This window comes from Lepisma saccharinum, chromosome 23 (assembly GCF_977018435.1).
Source record: "Lepisma saccharinum chromosome 23, izLepSacc3.1, whole genome shotgun sequence".
Taxonomy (NCBI): domain Eukaryota; kingdom Metazoa; phylum Arthropoda; class Insecta; order Zygentoma; family Lepismatidae; genus Lepisma; species Lepisma saccharinum.
Genome location: NC_139251.1, coordinates 43854219 through 43876523, shown reverse-complemented (window position 1 = coordinate 43876523; position 22305 = coordinate 43854219). Strand labels below are relative to the sequence as shown.

Genomic DNA, 22305 nt, shown 5'->3' with positions numbered 1-22305 from the left:
CCGCCATCGCAGCTTGTGACTGCGGAGCCAATCAGCAGCTGCATCCAACCGGAAACAACTGTTTCCGGAAATCACGTGTTCCCTCCGTCGACGGCAACCCAGACTTTTCTTCTCGCCTTCATCCGCTGAGCACATGTCTGCCCAAGTCCTCTGCCGCCAATAAAAGATGAAAAATCAAAATTACTCCCAATTATATGTTGTTTTAATTGGATTCTTCAGCATCTCCCGAACTACCAAGACAGCAGGTAGAGGAAGAGTTGATGGTAACGAAATAAAGAAACAAGAAACTGCTAACTCATTCCCAGCTCTTTTTTATTTGTTTATATAGACTGTTGCGCAGCACCTGTTACCACTTCACAGGTGGATCCCTTGATTCTACCGACTACGCCACCTACCTGAAGTCGTGCAGAAGGGAAACTTATTTTCCGCCCTCGTTAAACTGTAATGGAGTTATAAAGCAATTAAAGTTTATTTTTAGTTAATAGCAAGTTAATAGCAATTGCCTGCAGGAGACGTGTAAGCACAATATCCACGGAACAGAAGGTAGACAGCTTCCATATCTCGTCTACAAGGACACATTACTACCCTCTATGAACTAGTGGTTAGGGATGGCACTAAGGCGGCATCGTAAAAATCTAGATCCTTGTTCTTTATAGGATAACAGTGAGCATTCATATATGACTCAAACCGAGGAACCGAATGTGTGTGTGAATGGTGGGAAATCTACATTCTGAGGAAATCATTGCTATTGCAATGAGTGTATCGGGAGAAAATTGTGCTTTGAGGTTTTGCTACGAGACGAAACCGAGAATGATACAGACTTCTGAAAAAAAAAAAAAAATAAGTGTCTGAGTGTCTTGGTCTCGTTCATTAGACACTACAAGCAGATATCGGATATCTATACGATTAATTATAGATAAGTCATATATTTTGTTTATAGTAATTGAAATGTCTATCAATGCCAATTGCTAACCTGTGCTACATTGTTGTGCGTGTGTGTATCAGGCACGTATCTAGAAATATGTTTCGGGGGGGGGGGGGTCCGAATCAAGTGCCTCAGGAATAATAATAATAATAATAATTATTATTATTATTATAATGATGTTTATATTAAAATAATTATATTAAATCAAATTAATATTATATTATTATTACACGATTAGGTAAAAAGACTGTAGCTATATAAATAGGGAAATCTTAACCTTTAGTTAAGATCGGAATAATTTACATAAAAACAAGTGCTCTGGCAATGAAATTAATGTTAAATAGATGAATAATTAAATATGTATCAAATAACAAAAATTATGTCACATGTAGTTGAAGAAAAGTAAGTTTCTGATTAAAAAAAGTTCAGAGGAGATTAATAACCATCGATTATGCAACAAATTATATTTTCATTACTTATTTTTAGTACTTGGTAAGTCTTTTGGGGGGTCCGGACCCCTGGACCCCTCCTGAATACGTTCTTCCTATCCCTCAAAGCCGTATGATTCCAAATAATCCTTGTCTTCCAATAACTTCAGAGGAAATTATACAACGGCTAAACGAATATATTTTTCATTACTTAATTTTAGTACTGGATAAATCTTTCGGGGGGGGCAGACCCCATGGACCCTCCCTAAATACGTCCTTGGTGTGTATGTATGTATGTATGTATGTATATGTGTGTGTGTGTATACAGGTTAAAATTCCTTTTTCCGAGTGCTTGTAGCGTCGAAATGAGGCGTTAAACGAAAGAAATTATCAATAAAAGTGGTTTGATTCAATGCCCTCTGTTCGCTGTGTAAGTTTGTATGGTTACACGCTGTGTGTATACACTATATGTTTCGAGACGACACCGAGAACAAGACAAGCGTCTACAACTCGAGACGAGCAGTCAAGTCTCGTCCCGCCTTGATACAATCCCTAGTAGCGGCTAGAGTACACCGATACGACGTCAGTGATCCAAGGTTCGAATTCTGGGTGCAATATAGCACACACACCTCTCCAGTCAACTGGGGACGTTTATAGGTTCAAGCTACTTGCAGATCGGTCTAATTGTTGATCACTCTGTATCCACCATCTTGGTGTAACTGAAATATTTGTTTTATCTTTTAGTCGTTTTGGGATTTTGCACTAGTAGTCTGACAACTGACCAAAATTTAGCTTTTAGGGAATTATTGCCGACATTATTACCTTTCCCCCCTTCATCGTGTCTACTTGCGAAGTAGGTCGTAGGTTCCAGTCTCTACAATGATATTTTTAAACATATCCACTTTGTATTTTCTTCTTTTCAATAGTACAGAGTCCAAGATGGCTCAAAAATATTTTTTACAGGGAGAAGCCCAGAGTTCAAAAATGCACAGGCGGAGATTAGGATTGATTGATTTGCTTTATTTTACTTCTTGAGGCCGGGTGGGCCCTATAGCCACTTTATACAGGGACAAAGCCGGAAAAATCCCGATCTTAAATCACCCACCCCGGGTTTCCCTCGTGGTAGTCAGACTAGAATCAGATGAGGCTAGAATTTCACGAGAAATGCAGTGATGAAGGGTTCTTCAACCTATGTTTAATCAGGAAAAGGTTACGACTGTATGATTTTAACAAATGTATCATTGTCCACGTGTCATACATATATCACATCACCCCCGTCCCATTTTTTAAAAAAATAGTTGAATTCAATATGGCGGCCACCAATATGGCGGACGTCCGCTTGGAACACACCAATGTGGTTCCCCCTAAGCCTAACCTGTTTCTATCATGACCAATTGTACCCAGCCTAACTCCCATATTTCTTTATAAGGGGTCTTAAGGGACTTTTGAATCACACTCAAGGCCCTTACATGTGACTTTGTCAACATGAGATCAAGAATTACACCGCCCTCCCACACACACAGGTAGGTAGAGGGTGTCTTTGGTAAAAATTTGCGGGTGGCCCAAGATTTGTAGATCCGACACTGGGAATTGCGTTGTCCGTAGGCATGCATGCCCCAGGCCGCGATTCGAACCCGGGACTCCTGGCGTCGTAGCGCGATGTGATTAGGAAAGGGGGCGTTGGTGGCAGTTGCCTCCCCCACTTTCTGCCACTTGTGCCTCCGCGCTGTGCTAAACCTTGGTTTAGCCTTAACCCCACCCAGTTTTGTTACCTTGGTCTCCTAGTTTTGGAACCCAGTCGCGGCCACTGCCCTTGTCTGTGATTGCAATACTTCAGGGCTGAGCCGATACCACTTTGAACCGATACCACTTTGAACCGATACCCATGACGATACTCTTACCGATACCGATGCTTGAAAAATTTCAATAATGAAAATTTGTTCAAAATATTGGTGTATGAATATTCTTCTCCAATTATATGCATCAATTTACCAAGAAATTTTCTTTAGAATATTCAAGAATTGCATCAGATATTAAAATAGATATTATGTAATCACTAGGCTTAGGATTTTTATGACCTAAAAATCACCAAAATATGCAAAATAAAATATGCTCTTATGACCTAAAATTTTACAAAATATGCACTATAATTTGAAAAATATGCCCTTATAACTAGCCTGTTTCAAACATGAATATCTAACTTATGCTGAAATATTTTCATATAGCCTACATACTATATTTAGTTCAATTTATAGGCCCTGATGAGTTGAAATGCACAATGAATACTTTCACTAAATGTTCAATTAAAAATGAAAAAGATTTTCCTGCAGTCCAAAAAAAAACCCTCGAGTGAACATGAGAGCAAGAACGAATCCACTTGGAAAATTCCTGTATATTTCTTCAAATTCGAAAATATGCTGAATATATGACCGAAAATCCATCAAAATATGCTTTATCACGTAGAAATGGCCAAATATGCCCTTAAAATGCACCTTAATTCAATTAGTTTCTTCACAATATGAATTTCGAATCCACGAGTTTTGCGACACCGTCGTATGCGACACTAGCATTTCTGCCGTCATATGCGACACTGTATGGAAAATATATTCCATGACAGTTGCGACACAAAGTGTAAATAACTTCCCGTCACACTTTATCCAGGCTCAGGACTGGCAACATCATGGAAGCTGGTGTGTTTTTGAAAACCTTTATTAGTTTTCCTTCACACTGACATCATATAAGCTGGGTGTTTAAAAGCTGGATGTATTTATCCTTTGTCAATGACGGATTTTTTAGATCCCTTGTCAGTATAGGAGCAGACTGCAATCCCTTGTCAATGTAAAAGTGTAGAATGCGTCGTTTCTCTTGTAGTTGAACCAACATCTTACTATTATCATTCAAATTTCTGAACGTACGCTATTCTCCTCAAAAAGCGCTTAAGATCTCTGTGCATTTCATAGTCGGCAAACGCTCTTTGTATTCTCTCATCTAATGTAATGTACTGACGTCGTCTACGTTTCCCTTTAAGATTCAAGGCCCTCCTCTCACATAAGTATTCGTTGTACACAGCTTCTAATCTTAAAGTCTTCACTAATTGGTACACGTTAGGACTTGACTTTTCCGTCAATACATTAACTGTATGGTTCCATCCCTCGACTGCATTGTTAGTCCTGTGCCGCCGTTGGGAGCAGTTCCACATGGATATGTCGAAAACAGAGTTGTTCATCCACTGTTCAACGAAATAATTCAAAAATTTTCTCAATATGTCGTGGTTTGGTGCTTCTTCCTTCACACACAGCCATCCATCATCGACGTCAGCCACAGGGAGGTAAGCCAGGGCTGAACACATTCTTATACACAGCCACACGTCTGGATCTGTTTTGTACAGTTTCAACTCCTGCACCTTCACCACTAACATTGTTTAAAGTGATAATTACAACCACTGATCTGAGCCTCTGGAAATACTTTCTTCAGAGACGCTATTGCTTCTGCACGTACGCAAATGTCGCTAATTCTGGTAAACAAATTAGAAATCGTAGGTGAAAATCCAAGCAGTGTCGCTTATGACGGGAAAAAAACAGTTTTTGCCATAGTGTCGCAAATGTCGGAACTCCATGAATTTCTATATATTTAGGGAACACGTCACCCTTACGAAGAAAAATATGCTAAGTCATGAAAATCCTAGTAATCAGAAAATACAGTTCTTCGTGCAAAATTTGCGCAAAATAAAAAAAAAGTTTGGATTCTGTATAATTTCCAGGATGCGAAAATGTCGCGCGGCCTTTTTGCGGACCCCCGTTAAAGACCAATATGCCGGAGAAGTATCGGACGGTATCGGGAGATGAATTCCGACAGATACTATCCGATACCGATACCACGGTACGGATACGTCCTACAATACTTATCAAAGCTTGATAGTGTAGAGGCAGACCCTTGTTTCAAATGCTCTCTTCTCCTGGAGAATTTACTCATTAGCATTCTGAAGTTCGCTCATTCAACAACCAGCATATTCAAGAAAAAGGCAAACGGTTACTCCCTCCCCCCTTCGTCCTCTCCATGCCCGTTTCTTCTTGTGAACGGTGAACCCAGATCCGGAATATCATATTGGAATATTTTGGCCAGAAAAGAAAAGCAGGCAGACAATGCCTTCATTTGGTATACTTTTGTAACATTGGTCTCGTGCCGATGTGCTCCAGAAGAAATTCCGTTATTGAGAACAAGTCTAGCTACCTGGGAAATGCACAGCCGTCCGTTTCCCTACAAGGGGGAAGGGGGGCAGCTGGCAGTGCCCTGATCCCTCCGAGAACGATATCTGGAGCAGATAGTGGCGACACCTGCTTGTCCGCCAACCCTGAAGGTACCTGAGGCCATTGTGATTGCATTAGCTGCTTTCTTCAGTTCCCTCGCGATAAGAAAACCTAACCACTGCAGGAAAAGGTGCAATCGAACTTTCTAGTTAACGGCTACAGATTCATTCCACTCTGAATGCCCCTGAGATACATGTCTTCCGGCAAATCCCTCAGGATAAAGGAGAACAGTGAATATCTTCCTGTATTGTTGCAAGGCCCATTGAAAGGCAAAGCTTCTAGTTCTTATAACAGGAAGAACAAGTGACCTTTCTTGGGTGGTGCAAATCGGTAAAGATGAAGCAGTAACGGTCATGTCTGTCTGTCCATGGTAACTTAAGACTGAATCACAAGGAACTGGAATTTCCCGTAGGGTCATTCCATATCAAATCAACGCAAAAACGAACATTTTGTCACCCACCATCTCAGATTTTGATGAAACTTGGTGTGCACTCTTCCACTATGGTTGAATGAAACCCCCCATTTTATTCTCGCTCTATCTAAAGTAGTTTTAATTCTACAACACTTTGAAATGTCATTAAATCTGTGTTGCGTCACTCTGGAGACACTAGGCAAAGATACCCTCGTTTACAGATATTTTTCTCTCCTTAACCAATGATCAAATCTCTTTGAAATTTTACATAAATCTGAATGAAATAATGAGAATTTCAGACAAAAATACACCAGCACTCAAATTTTTTTATAACAGCCTCAAACACACTACTGGGTGTCCACTCTAGAACCATGATAAAATGCAAGTATAATTCCCGGTTTTCAAGGTGAACATTCCAAAAATTCAAGGGCACAAGCATATGTTTTCTCTATTTCAACCACCTCCCCGATGGCGCAGTGGTAGCGTCGTCGCGTTGTAATCAAGGAGTCCCGGGTTCGATACCCGGTGGAGGCACAAGTGGTTCGGATCCCACTTTAAACTGTAGGTCCAGTCCCAATTAGCCTTACTGTGCATAAAGTGAACTTAAAACACCAAATCAATCAATCAATCTATTTCAACCATACGTATTACCACTTCTCACTCGCGTATGTTCACAATATAAAGTGTCTGTGTGATTCCAATGTACCAAAAAATTATAATTAAATTAAATTTAACTATATATGTATTCAAAATATTTCATTTAAGGTGAGGAGTTTAGATCTGCCATTTCAGATACTCAGACTCGAAGCATATCTACAAGTCACAAATGTTACGGGATATGCTAGTCTACTAATCTAATTGTATAAGAATTTCAAACTCAATTTAACTAATCAATTTCAAGATTATCTTGCAATAAAAGTTGCAATTTTTCATGTCAATTCACCCATAATTCCTGGAGCCAATAATTCACCCATAATTCCCGGAATTCAAGGAATTCCCGGTGAGTAGCCACCCTGCACTAATAATGGGCTTGTAGCCTAAATTTGTGGTGGAAAAACAGGTTAAGAAAACCTGAATTTTCAGCATTTGGGCTTGATGGAACCACAAGTTCGATGTTGAAAATCATTGCAAAGACAAGCTCTTTCTCTACAGAGAATGAAATTGGTTTGTTTTTCGTACTCCTCGTAACGAAAATTTTACGTTTTATGGACATTGTGGAAAATTTCAGGCTCAATCCATACCATGATCCATCACTGGTCGCTCGACCATTCTTACAAATTTTCATTTTTTTGTTGTTGTAACCACTATGAAAGGGTAGTTCAAAGCAGGCATTATTTTCCCAAAACTTGACTTCGTTTAAAAATGGCGGCCATTTTTGCCATGACTTGCGGAATTTTTGGCCTTTGCACACAGTTGCGATAATTATGATAACTGCTAACAAAAAGGATAGAAGGCGGGGGTAAAAAACATTGTTTTCAGTACATTTCAAGCTACATTTTGTGTTCTGTACCTTTTTTCACCATCTCTAATGCACATGGTTGAAATTTTTGGCCAAAACTAACTGATATTCAATTTTGAAGGGAAATCGATGTATAGTATATATTTTTACTAGGTAAGCAATGAAATATCAGAGCTATATATTTTTTTTAGAGGAAACATATACATGCAAAGTTTTAGCAGAAAATATTTGAGTTCCGTTACTGGTTTTAGTTTTGAGTTAAAACTCTTTGAAAAATGTTCATTTTTCATTTTTTTTCCCTTCAAACTTTTGACCTCAGTATATCTGGTTGGGAGGAGCTCCCCGATGGCGAAGTGATAACGTCGTCGCTCTGTAATCAAAGGGTCCCAGGTTCGATACTCGCTGTAAGCACATAGTAGTTCGGATCCCACTTTAAACTGTAGGTTCAGTCTCGATTAGCCTTTCATGCATAAAGTGGAATTATAACTGAAATCAAACCAATATCTGCTTGGGAACCTAATACAATTTGATATTTACAATATCCTGTAAAAAAAAATTGATATTCATATTCCATAGATAACAAAGTGACAACGAGGGGTAGTTTGGCGAAAACAGGCAATTTTACGTAATTAAATTACTTTTAATGAGTTATCATGCAATTAGAATTATTTTTCGTATTAATAAATTGCAACATTGTACATTTGTACATTGTAAATTTGCCCACGTTCCTCCACGAGCTCTTAGACTGTCGACGGACTGCCACCGCTATTCCTACAACTCGTCCTTCCGTTATCTTACTCAGATCTTAAATCTCATTCAAATTGGTAATTAAACTATTTAAATATTGATATAGTATAACTGATGTAATTATTATAATCATAATTATTATCATAATTGTTATTCATTTATAACAGAATTACTGTAATTATTATTTATAGTAATAAAAGTCACAATTATCTTGAAAGCTGAGTGGTAACACACAAAGGCCAAATAGTTATGACTTGCTATTTTCCATCTTTAGGCATTAGAACCCCCTCCCCCCCCCGAGTGGTAGCGATAACATGCCTGGTTGAAGTCTTAACAGGAGAGTACCCCATCTTCATGTAACTACGGTATATTAATCAATGAACTAACATTATGCATTTTCCTTATTGATACGCAAGTATCACAATGACACTGTCCTTGTTATTATACGCTGAAGGCATAATGAAGAAATAATTTAAATCCATTCAGGTAGTATCATTAATACTCTTTTGAAAGCCACATAGTTCATTTTCCATGTGTTCCACCATCCATAAGCTCTTCAGTTTCAAACAGGAAATTCGGCGCCATCTTGTGTCAATTTCATTGAATCTAAGCTAGCGTGTAGAGTGAGTTTCTGCACTCCCAATTTTTTATTACTCATTAAATCGTTCTCCCTTGAACCTTGTTGGTGGGTTCATTAGCCCGTGACGACCCAAAATTATGGATTTGAACGTGGAATGTTAATTTAGGAGGGGACGCTGTGAAATCAAGAGTTCCCCCGTCCCCTTTTGACAGGTACATGCACCGTTATTGGAGTCATTTCCTTCCTCCCCACTGCCCCCCTTCCTCTTTCTCTTGCATCTGTCCCCTGCATCGGATCACCTGGCCATTACAATTGCAAATAAATATCCCCCGAAAGCGCCCCCCACGTGAAGCGATTAGCAGGTGAACCGTAAAAGTTGATGATATTAGCATATAAAGAGTGGCAAACACATGGACTGAAAATATTTCATGAACAGAACGAAATTCACACTATAAGACAGTTAAATCAACAAACTGGATTTACCAATCTTATCTAAACTATGCATTTCCTGTAGGAGGAAGTAGATTGGATATACACCGAGATATCTTGAAACAAAACAGAACATTTTTGCACTCTAAGGCGTAGAAGTTAAACCTCTAGCACCTGGTAACACTGCTATTTAACTCCTGTAATGTCAAACAAAGATGGCGTTTCTTTATTTTGCGTGTCAGCTGAATGCTATCGCAGAGATCTTATTAATTGTTTAATTTGCGTAACAATATAATGATTCCATTGCCATCAAACGCTGCATAGTTTTTCTAATGAGAATTTTATGTCGTGTTAAAAAGGAGAACTTTACTATATCTTTGATGGAAGATTTTGCCGCATACAACTTACCACGTGGTTTAGATCGATTTGATATAAAGGTTATTTACATTAGACAGTTCAATATGTTATGATGAATAAGTGAGATGACGTCATATTATTTTTCCAACATATACCGGGTGTCCCAAAAGTCGCTTGACCGAGAAATAAATGTCTGTATTTATTTATTTAATTATTGTTGATTTAATAACACAAGTATTGTTTTCAAATATAAATATTTTTTCTCGGTCAAGCGACTTTTGGGACACCCGGTATATGTCAGGTTTCGAAGTGGGCGAAATGGGCGCTACAATGCTAGGGGGTCCCGGTTTGGAATCCCGGCCTTGGCGTGTCTTTATTTCGTGAGTGTCCCTTCATCAATGTCATCATATTATCAAACATCGTCGCGATTAGACAAAAGTGGCAGAAAAGCGAAGCCAAATCAAACCGAAGTAGACAACATGTGTATCGTCTTTCTTCTCTAAATTTCTCCACATTTGTTCCTCTATGGTTCCTTTCCATCTCCATCCGTCCCTTCACTACATCTGTCGCTGCCTCTTTCTTGTTCTCTCTCTTATTTCCTCTTCGCTTATCTTCTCTACTTACTCTTCTTTCCTCTTTTCTCCTCTTATATACTTCCTCTCCTGTCGTATCCTCTCTTCTCACCCCTCTCCGGTCTTTTCCGTTCCTCTCTTCTCCTGTCCCCTTCCCTTGTCTTCTCTTTTCTCCTCCTCTCTATTATCTCCTCTGTTCTCTTCCCTTCTTTCCTCTCCTCTCTTCCGCTCTTGTTTCTCTCCTCTCCTTTCTCTATTTCCTTTCTTCTACTCTCCTCAACTCTACTTCCTCTTCGCTCATCTTCTCTGTTCTTTCTCCCTATTTTCTCCATTCCTTTCGTTCCTATCTACTCTCTTCTACTTTATCTTGTCTTCTTCCCTTCCCTTCTTTCCTCTCTCCTCTTATTTCCTTTACTCCCTCTCCTCTACTCTACTGTGTTTTACTTTCGCTCCTCTCCTTTCCTCTACTTCCTCCCTTGTCGTTTATTCTCCTCCTCTGTCCATTTATCTGCATCCTCTCCTCTCCTCTCCCGCTCTTTCTCTCACTGCATTCCCGTACGGATGCATATTCGGAAACTGCAAACATAGGAGTGATGAATTTACACAGACTCTACACGAAATTTGCGAATGTTGAGCGGTGGACTCCAGTTCGGGCTGTTCCTTCGTCAGCATCGTTTCATCAATGTCATTCGCGACGTAGCCGAAACTGACAGTAAAGCGACGTAAACTAAGACAAATAAAAATATAGTTCTGTTGAAGGCAAATAAATGAACAGAACAGGAACCCATATTTCACACGGAGGAAGTAAGTTCGTTTATGCATGTCCAAGAACGAGATTCGTATGCAAGGACCGTCCATGATTTTTAGCATTTTTTTTTTCACTCCCCAGGGCGTCCATTGCATTTCTATTGTTTCCCTCGGTTCCCGGTTAGATAACTCAATATCTTCCCGCGTGACGTCACGTAGAGACATAATTACTTCAAATACGAGAGAGAGGCGCCCTGGAAAAACACGGCGCTGGAATCCTTCCAAAACACAGTGATTCAGTGCTGACCTGGAGTGGAAGGGCCAGACCGCACACGGGGCTCCTCCCCCTTTCCCCGTCGCCTGAAATAGAGGGCGATAGAGCCTTCATGGCCCTTTATGTCTCCCTTCGAGAGGAACGGCCCTCGCCACAGTGCAAACAGGCTCGGTGGAGCAGTGAGTAACGGTTTGGGATAAAGGTTTCTGGCAAGGGTAAACTTGACTGCGGCTCCAGGAGAGGTTAAATAAATGTTACGGTAGATCTCAGTGTGTGTATTTTTTTATAGTTACGTCGCTTCCTTACCTCTTCTCATGTGATCGTGACTGTGAGGATGAATGATACGAAGTACAGGCACGTATATATACCTTGTCCGGGCTATCTCTGGACCAGACGAACGAAAACAAGTGACCCACAATTTTTACAGGACTTGTACAAGAGTGGACATCAAGCGCCACCGACACTGTCTTGTTTACTGACTTCTCCAATCTCGGTAATCAACATTCTTGCAAAATATTTTAACAAGTCAAAAATAATGCTGTAAATGTGTAATGTAATGGTTTAATTATTTATTATCAAAGTAATAATTGTATGTAAATATTATATGCATGCATGTATATATTACAAATTTATAAATTGTTAAATGGTGCATGGATTTTGTCCACAACTAATAAATATTATATATAAAAAGAAAGTAGTGACGCGAGACGACTCCACCAATGACCACGTGAGAGGAATGGGATTGCGTGGAGGGGGAAAGCCTTCGCAGCAGCCTGTACTGCTTCGCTCTCACCACTCGATATCCTTCGCTTCTCTGACGCTATGCGCGACCTTCATCCAGAGATAAATGGAACAGGGTATAGAAATACATTATTATGAATATGTATAAAAATAGTAAACGAATAGAGATATAGCAGCTCGTATTCATTATCTAGTTTATAAAAAAATGTATAAAAACAACTGCCCTGGCAAGGAAATTAATGTCAAATAGATAAATTATTGAAAATTTATGGAATAATAAAAAAGTAAAGTTCCTGATTAATATTTTATGCATAAATCTTTGGAACTGTCCTTCAGAGCCGTATGATCCCGATTCCTTTGCCTTCCAATAAGTTCGGCGGCAATAAATAACCATCGATTATACAACAAATGCTAAACAATTATATTTTGATTATTTAATTTTAGTACTTGGTAAGTATTTCGGGGGGGGGGGCTCCTTGTAAGTATTGTGTCGAGACTAGAAGAAACTTGGTCTGTCTCGGGATCTATTTCTGTTTACGTAGTTTTTCCTGTACATTCCTAACTTGTGTATTAATAAAATTTAATTTCTATTAATCAATTTTGCTAATAATTAGGGCAGAGCCGATACCAGTAACGAAAAGTATCGATTGGATTGTATATAGAAATAACGACCGATGCTGCGTTTTTATATCGGACAGAAAATAGTTATTCAAGATTATAACATCATCCTTGTCTCATCTAAACTTTCTTGATATTAATATTCTTTAACATTATATGCTTATGTACAGATCATTAGTATAATATGTCTTGTTTGTCCCTATTTCCTGCTGTGGAATTTGTCTCTCTTCTTCCCCTGCCTTTGCATGTTGCTAATTACAGTCTCCAACGTACACCCCCCCCCCTTTTTCGGGATCCCTTTCTTCCTGTAGCAAGCGTGGGATTTCTTGCATTGTTTGCTATCTTGTCCTCTTGTCTCGTCCAATGAGCCCGCTGTCAAATAAAGATGTAATTTCTTTAAAAGAGTGGGAGGGGAGCGAAGGCGGCGAAGCGTGGTGCAGGCCACACACTCCTCTTCCTCTTTTCCCAAGTTCGAAGTTCGCTGAAACCTTAATTGCATTCCCCGCGTTCTTTCCTGGAACGGGTGGTAACTGCATGCCTTCCCTTTAACGCCTTGCTTGAACAAATATATCTTATTTGGAAGATATACGACGGTTGGCTGAAAGGTTGTGAGCCTTGTCATGAATGTGGGGTGGGGTGAAAGTTATACATAATGCTTTATTTTATTTTATTAAAATTGCTGTGTGCGTCGACACATATGGTCATTTTGGAAATATCTGCTTATCTAAAATTCTTACATAAAAGTTTGAAAGGAGGGATGTAATAGAAGCCCCTTGGGGAAAGTTTAAAGTGCAAGGTTGTAAAGGGACTTGCATAAGACAAACACAACACATTAAAAAGTCGGAATAAACTAAAAGCTTCCTCACAGACAAAGACCAGCTCTTTGCAAGAAGCTAAAAACATTTGTTAAAACACCAGCGCCATCTCCCAACAGGGATGACAAACAGCTTGGGAAATTAAAAGTCTGCCTGAGGAAAGCAATATCGGCACATTCAACAAGAATATGCCGAATACTTAAAGCGACATTACAAACACGACACATCGAAGAGTCCAGCCCTTGCAGCAAATGGCTATATGTGAGACGGTTGTGCCCAATACGCAGTCGAGTTAGAACAACGTTTTCTCGTGGGGAGGGACGGGACGAGGAACGCCACGCACCTAATGTTATTGGTCTTATCCATTTCAGGTTTGTGCCCTTGCATTCGTATTGATTACAATTCTCCAATAGTTATTTGCTCTTTGTTGAAGAAGTGGATTCTAAAGACCACATCATCATCTCTTTAAGTAAGAAAAAACTTATCCTTTATCTGTCTTTCAGCTTCCATGTTGAAGTGGACCGTGAACCAGAAGACTGGAGAGGCCGAGGGGTCAGTGAGCAAGGGGCCCTGCTACAACATCCGCCGCGCTGCCGTGAAGCTCCATCTGACCAGAGGAGGGACCGAAGAGGGCGTGGTCCGCCGGGCCCTGGTCAGGTCCACGACCAGGACCGCCAACAAAGAAAATGAGCCGAGCCTGTTCCAAAGACTTAGAGGGAAGAGCAGGAACCGAACCCAGGATCCTTGCGACAGCGATTCCAGCAGCGTGTATATGAAGCTGGAGCGCGTTCCAGTCGCCCTGGAGCAGCACAAGAAGCCGGAAGAGACTGGATGTACTTCTCCAAGAGGAACGCTCAACGACATCAGCAACAGCCAAGAAGCAGAGTGTAAGGAGGCATCAACGAAGGCGCAGTTCACAAAGCAATCCGCAACCAGAAGCAGAACTAGGAAACTCAAAAGAAGAAGTTGCTACAGCACGAACCATCAGTGTGTGAGTGTCCAGAACCGGTGCGGGTGTACAGTGGTGACGGATTTAGTGCAGCGTATCACGTGCAGGTGTCAGTGCGTCTTTAAGGAACCGCAGTGCGTCCAAAGTGTGCCGCAGTGTCGTGAGGCTGTTGTCGACCCGTGCGAGTTCGTGACCCCGAAAGCTCACGGAGTGTTCTGTAACGATAGGTGGCCAAGGAGGCTTCTGGCTTCGTGTACTCACAACGACCATTTCGATCTGCCAGAAAGTGGACGCAGGTCTCACTGCTCCTATAAAGACAACGTGGAAGCTGTACCCAAGACGGCAGTGCAAGATGAAGTGCTAGCAACCCCCGATGTTCCTCCGAAAAGCACGAACGAAGCTTCCAAACACCAACCGCAAGACGACAGGTGCGTGAGAAGTAAATGGAGGCTTCCGACACCACACCCGTCCATTATTCCTTGCACGAGGAACAAAACACCAGTTTTGCCACCGCGTCTTTGCAGGCCAGTGGTGCACGAACATTCCCATACGAGCTGTCACCAGGGACCAGCACATACAATCACCGGACAGCACCTCCACATAGAGTACTCTCCGTGCGCGCTTCAGTCAACGCAGTCCCTGTTGGAACTCCGACGACGAGTTGACCCATCGTACCCCGACGTCCAACTTGCTCACGACAATCCCATCTATTACCACTTGCCCTTCGAGCCCAAAGAAAAGTCACGTGTTTCAGGTGTAGTTAGCCCCGTAGCTCAGGATCTGGCTTGGCTACGACTGACTGGAGGCGGTGCTAATTCCGTACACGAAGTCCGCCTGACGCCTCCTAGCCCGTTCCTCAGCTCGATTCGGAGGCTGAGCAAAAGTGACGGTGGTTCGGGACCGAAACGCATCCATGACGTCACCGATCCTCGGTTTCTGGAATGTCGGAGCATGTCGGTACAGGAGTTGTCTTCCACCACTCGCAGCACGAAGGTGCGTTGTTTTTCAGGAGACCTACCGAACAGGAAGGACATCAGCGTACAGTATCCGTCCCCTTTTCAGCAATGGATTGCGGAACCCGTTCGCAACACACCAAAGAGGCAACTAGAAACGACTTATATAGTGGAAACTTCAGTTCAACACAGCCCAATGAGCGTAGAACACTCTGAAGAGACTATCACCAGCTGTGGAAAACCGAAAAGCGATGCATCCACCTCTCCCCTACAAGGCAACTCTAGTGTCATCTCATGTCCCGAGAAAGTCACCAGCCCCCTTAATGACAGCAAAGGCTCCAACTGCCAAGATAGTCCCTTAAACGGAACGAGGACTCCTGTAATCATTTCACCTGTTGGCACGATAAGCAGCAACTTCTCGTCCACTCCAATGTGCCCTGAAAGCAATCTTCGAGTAGCTCCCTTGTGTGCGAAACATCTTGAGCTGCACGATGCCGAGCAGCAGTCGCCAGAGTCCTCTTCTGGCTCCAGGAGGAAGAAGAATCACGCGAGCGGTACAAGAGGACATCCAGACTCTCCCTCGGTAGACGCCAACCATTCCCTGGCAGAGTGTTCTCTGGAAGTTATCCCAGACGTCGAACCTCTGGACTGGGAGTCTGGAACCGAGAGTCCCCCATCCCTGTACACGAGCCACAGCTACAGCCCCTGCTCACCCTGGAAGAAACCCAGGAGGAACGAGGACTCTAGCCCCGAGACGTCTTCCTGCGAGACCTGGAACTCGCACCACATGCACTTCATGAAGACGCCTCGGCTCACCGAGTGCCACATTCTGAGCACGGCGACCCTGACCACTGGAGACGGCAAAACGAGCTCGACTGCTCACGAGCAGTCTCCCCTGGTTGTGATCGAGAGCGTGTCCAGGTCGAGGCGGTGTCTCAGGTTTGCCTCGCCCAGTCTCAACCGAATGAAGAAGACGCCACGGAAGGTGGTGGCCAGGAGAAGAATAAGTGATAGTTTCCAAAAAAGAGGTAAGCGAATGCTTGGATCGAAATTTTTAAAAATATATTCTCCGAAGTTCGTTCACGATAACAAAATATTCATTCTCTTCATGGTGTGTCTTTTTTACTGTATTGCCATTCTGTGGCTAGCACAAATGTTACAGTGTTGGATTATGATGACTTTACAATGTGAATTTATGAACGTGCATGTCTAAAAGCAACTGACAATCAGAAAGCAATAAAAAAAGTTGTATACTGTATACGTATGGATGTTACTGGTGAATACAGTATGTTAATATTGAAATCTACTTTTAAATTCATCGAAGTTAATAATCTTACATTTCAATAATTCTACCCTGGCTGAGTTATCACACTCAGTATATAACGTCTTACTAATTGTATTATTTTCTGATTGTCATTTCTTTTCAGGAATACACGTTCATAAATCCATATTGTAAAATCATCATAATTCAGCATTGTAACAAATGTGCTGATCAGTCATATTATATTAGATCATCAACAAGTGACCTTTTTGGTGTGTGGTTGAGAACTTCACATCCAGATTGTAGCCACTGGCGTATCCAGGGATGAGTACACGGGGCCCGAGCCCTTCCAGAAGTTTTGCCAAATTACACTTCTACAGTTGAAGTTCTGAACAAAAACAAAAGGAGCCTTTGTTCATACCTAGTAGATTTTAGTGTGTACCAATGGCTTTACATTTGTTGAATGGCTCATGTTTTCATATTATACAGGGATATTTAACTGAATCCAGACTTAATATTGTATTTATACCCTATATTTAAGAACTAAATTTTTCACAATGAGGATAACATGTAAAAACGTTAATCCTTGCCCGAAATTGCTTAGAAATTTGTAAGATTTCAAGCTAAAAATATTTTCATGAATTCCTATGAAAATATAGCAGTCTAATGTGATTTTTTAGGGTTTCTCCTAAATTTTACCACATTTGGTACGTACATATTACATAAAGAAGAGCGCAAGAATTGTAAATTTTCTGTTATGCGGGTTTAGTGTTTTTGATAATCTGGCAAGGAACTACTGGAATTTCTATGAATTCTCGTAATTGGACAACTGAAGTTACCTCATTAGTTCTTGCTGTAAAACCTGGTCGATTAGGTTATAAAACGTTAAGAGTTACAGCATATAAAGAACAAAGTTTATTTCCAGCTACTCGAAACACTGACCGTCACTTCACGAGCTGCGCAAGAAAATGATTATACGATTTGATTCATCAGATGCTCTTGTTTGAAAGCAATTTAACTAATCTAATAATTTGTAATTTTCAAAAGTATATTTTGCAAATTTATAACAATATAAGGTAATATTTAGTTTTTATGGAGAAGAATTTGATGTAAATACTATAGCAGCAGCATGATAACTTGTTTGTTGTAGTTGAACAATTTCCATTGTAACAATATGAACATACCTGACAAAACATATCTTTGCAGGCGATCTGGACTTGGCGATATACAAGAACAGCGGGCTTCTAACCATTCATGGTGAGTCTACTCTGATCATTAGTAATACTTAGATATTTCCATTTGTTAAGGGTGGTCCATAAACACTCCCCCTTCTCTACTAAATACGAATGTGCTAACTTTGTTGTCTGATTATTTTCTTGTAGTTTACGGTTATTACAAGCGTAAGAAAACAGTTTTTCTTTGTGACGTTTCAGGAGAACACACGCTCCTTTCATCAGACATTTATTTTCATTTTGACTAAAGATACAGTTATAACAATGGTTAGTAATTTTTTAAACAAAAATAATCCGTTAAATAATGGATGTTGTGAATGTTACATTGTTGTAATATAGCAACTTAACTGTGAAAAAAGCAGTCTGTTTTATTTTTATTTCAGATTTTTTTAAAATTATGAATCCCAAATATCATCAGGTAATTCAAATTCATCATTGTTTTCACAAAGTCTCTTGATGTTTTCTGTTACATTAAATTTTAAAGATGGTGGCTGGCTTACTCCATTTGTGAAAAAGAAAACTGCATACTGGATCTATGTTACCATTTTCATTATTTAATTTATTCCAGTGTTCTTCTGTAATGAACGAAGCTTCCCAGACATTCAACTCTGTGTTTCCCGTTAATATTTTTAAAACCCTTCTCTTTTTAATCAAATGCTTCTCTGCGAGGATATGAGTTGACAAACCTGTTCTTGGGTTTAGATTTATAATGTCCAAATCGTGTTCGTGCCATCATATTGCCATTTTCCTTGCTGTTTCTCCCACATGTTGTAATTATGCTTGTAATAATCGTAAACTACAGGAAAATAATTCTATAATGCAAGCAATGCGTACATACAAGAAAAACTATTTGTTGTCTGTTTTTTAAAAGTTTGTTCCTGCTGTGCAAACAAAAAATCTCCGTTGCCTTCCTGCTTGACTGATTGAATTGTTGTTTGAAGTCCACTTTATGCATAGATAGGCCAGTCGGAACTAGACTTACATTTTAAATTGGGATCCGAACCACTGTGTAATGTGCCTCCACCAGGCATCGAACCTGGGCGACTATGCCTTCTTGCTTGAATATCTGTTAACATCCTTGGAAGTTAAGTTCTTGTCTCCTATGAAAAAAAACACCAGAATGAACTAAAGGTACTCTAATGCTTAAAGCTCTTGTGTTTGATGTCACTGGTCTATCCCAAATTACGGTGTTGTCAGAGCATCAGCAAGAAATGGAATGGGGGCGGACGGGGAAGGGGGTAAAGCACACGAGATAAAAGGGGCGATGGGACTCGATGCGATCACCGAGAGTCACTCATTGAGAATCCATTTGGCAGGGCTAGACTCAAAAGGGATGAGGAGACAGGTGAGTGGAGAAGGTTAGATAATTTAGAACTGCATAAGTTGTATTCATCTCCAGATATTATTAGAATGATTAAATCAAGAAGACTCAGGTGGGCAAGCCATGTGGCACGAATGGGAGAGGCAAGAAGAGTTTATAGGGTTCTTGTTGGGAAACCTGTTGGAGGGATAACGTTGAGATGGACCTAAAGGAAATCGGTAGGGATGGAAAGGAGTGGATAGATCTTGCCCACGATAGGAACAGATTGTTTGTGTTGCTGCAGCCATGAACCTTCGGGTTTAAGAAGTCTAGAGAGAAAGTTAGTTGACTTAAAATATTGATTGATTGATTTGCTTTATTTTAATTCGCTTTTTGTGCCACTTTTGGCTAATTTGCGAAGATGGGAATGAGTGATGATATGATGAAATTGATGAATGGACACTCACAAACAACCATGCGCAGGTCGAGATTCGAACCCGGGATCAACTCTCAAACGACTGTTGCGCTTGGGAGTTCAATTAAAATACGGATATAAAGGAGTAAGTCTGTAACTTGCAAGACGTAATTAATGACATTACTGATTGATTTGGTTTACTGTACTTGGTTTTTTTGCCACTTTGGCTAATCGCGAAGATGAGGATAAGTGTTATGATGATACCCGGGACCACTGGCGTCGCGAAAGAACATATAACAACCTCATCTATTGTTTGTTTTTCCTTTTGACAATAATGGTTGATTTGTCCATTTTTCCCTGCATTTTTGACTATTTTCATTGCCTCTGTATCTGTTCAATAGAAATCCACAGCTTATTCCATACAAAAAAAAAGAACATTTGCATTTGGATGTGTGCAGCACTAAAATATCAGGATGTTGAATACTTTACATGTTTCTATTTGGATTTCTATTTGAATGCAAGTTATAAGATGCATTGTTGGATATTGTCATTTCTATACGCATGTGTTGAACTATTTTTTGGAACCTAACCAATGAACTAAATGAAATATTCTTTCTTTGCAGTTATTGGTGCTAAAAATTTGCAACGCGAATCAGGGAAACTATGCAGTGCATATGTGAAGGTGAGTTTTACGCTGCTTTTTACCACTCCAACCTACATATATTTACTTCTCTTATGTATATATTTTTCTTTGTACTATTATGTATGTAAGTTGAGTATGTACTCTTACCATGTATATAAGTTGAGTGAAACTAAGGCCGCATCCGAATCGGCGGGTGCTGCCGCCTAGAGTCCGAATTTGTGCATATTGTAATTTTTACTTTCTAGAGGCAACGTTTATTGACTAGATGACTTGAAACTCTGTGCTACTTGGGCATTTTACGGAAAACACCGTATGTAAAATTGTAAAAGAAGAAATCCCATGCCAGATTTTCAATTTAAGTAGAAAATAGGTGAGAAACGTTATTGTTTTGTTGGAGTCTTTCTTCTTCTTTCGTATTGTGCGCATGTGCCCCAGAGCCCGTGACATCTGGCGGAGAAAACTCTAACTGTATTACTAGGAAGACTTTCGATTCGGACTTTAACGGCACAGGAAAGCGGCGAGGAACAAAGTAACAGTTTGCTTGCAGATTTGGACAGGGCCAAAAGTAACGGACGACAAAATAGTTCGTTCTACTTGCAACGTCCCCCCGGTTGTACACCAGTCGTCAGAAAGTTAGTCCGCTACTCCTTTAGTCGGAAACATGAGAATCTTTGCAAATCACCGGTGTTTGCTGGGTAGAAAAGAAGCACAACACAGTATTCAAAGTTAAACGCAGTTTTATAATCACTTATATTTCCTATCGTATGTGAACTTACAAGCAAGGTACAGATTTGCTTACGTTTCTGCCTGAAGATGAACAATTCTATAGCATATTAAATCACATCACAATCACTAAACACACTTGCATTATAGAATTAACGTTGGACAAGACAAACGTAAATACACGAAAGTTTCTGTACTCAATTATTATTTCCGAGTATAGACAGAATGAAACGAAAATAATTACCTATTACACTATTCGGGCATTCCATTAACCGTTACCGCGTTTCTGTTGATTTCTCACCTTCACCTGTTTTCTAACTGAGTCTGTCGTCAGGTGAAAAACATTCAGGTGGGTTCACTTCCTCTGCTGAGATGAGAAAGTGACGTCAACACTAACAGATTATGACGTATTTCTAAACATATACACAAGTTCCAACCACAACTGTATCAATTTAACTATAGTTGTCTGTGACAACTTGCACATTATTTGAAATAACAAACATTTTAAAAATCTTAACTTCTTACAAATATAAAACCTTAAATTCTCAGGTTCGTTACATACTGGAAAGTGACAGCAATAGGCCTGATTTACAACAGCACGAGAAATGGGGGGGGGGGAACCCAGAAGAACTCCGATTAAAAACTCAGGTTGTGCTCTCATGGTCAAAAGAAGGAAAGATCCATACTCTGTCCCAGGAATGTGTGGAGCAACAATGCCGCGCATATCAGAAAAAGGGAGACTGCGAGTTGGCGGAGCAAAGCAGTGCGCGCTTCTGCAAATGGTTGGTAGCTGCACTCACTTCTCCTCTCACGAGTGCATTGGCAGAACCCTCTGGAGTCACTACTTGCACTTGTTTTCGTTCGCTCACTCCAGAGTTACCCGGGATAGAGTGTAGAGAGCCAACATGCGCGCAGTAATACTGAACTACTTTCGTACGCCCACTTCATGCTTCACATGGTTAAACTTTGGCGGAATTCAGTTCTGCGCAGTATGTCTTCCATTCTTCCAATTTCTATCTTCGAGTTTTTACTTCCAGAAGTCTTTCACTCGAACGTTCTTTCTCATTCCTCGCAGTGTCGTTTAAAGGATATAATGTATGTAACAGGTTGGCCCCGTGCTGCCATCTGCACGACTCGCAGTGACATTACTCGTCTGGGTTTTTCCCAGGTGCTCAGGAGCCAGAGGAATCGCTCTCTCTTCTTCGAGGCGATGAATAATGCACGTCAACAGACGGCGCTTGGATGAAAATGGTACCGAGTTGAACAAATATCTCCGGGGGGAAATCCCTCCCCTACCCCCCTTTAACCTTCAGTCCGGTGATCGATATCAAAGTCTGAGAATCAGAATATATCTTCAGCGGCATATCTCGTCTCCGGATGAATGCTATTGCACTCGAGAGAGAGCAGGGTACTTTAAT

General features: G+C 40.6%; 1 protein-coding gene across 1 annotated transcript in view; it reads left to right on the top strand.

Annotated features, from left to right (window-relative positions):
• PsGEF (Protostome-specific GEF) overlaps positions 1-22305 on the top strand; it is a 296488-nt gene that overhangs the window by 14852 nt on the left and 259331 nt on the right. Inside the window, exons 2-4 of the mRNA XM_083144724.1 lie at positions 13915-16341; positions 17781-17831; positions 20145-20203. Coding sequence (XP_083000850.1) covers positions 13920-16341; positions 17781-17831; positions 20145-20203 — 2532 coding nt within the window. The 5' untranslated portion in view covers positions 13915-13919. The remainder of the gene's footprint in view (positions 1-13914; positions 16342-17780; positions 17832-20144; positions 20204-22305) is intronic.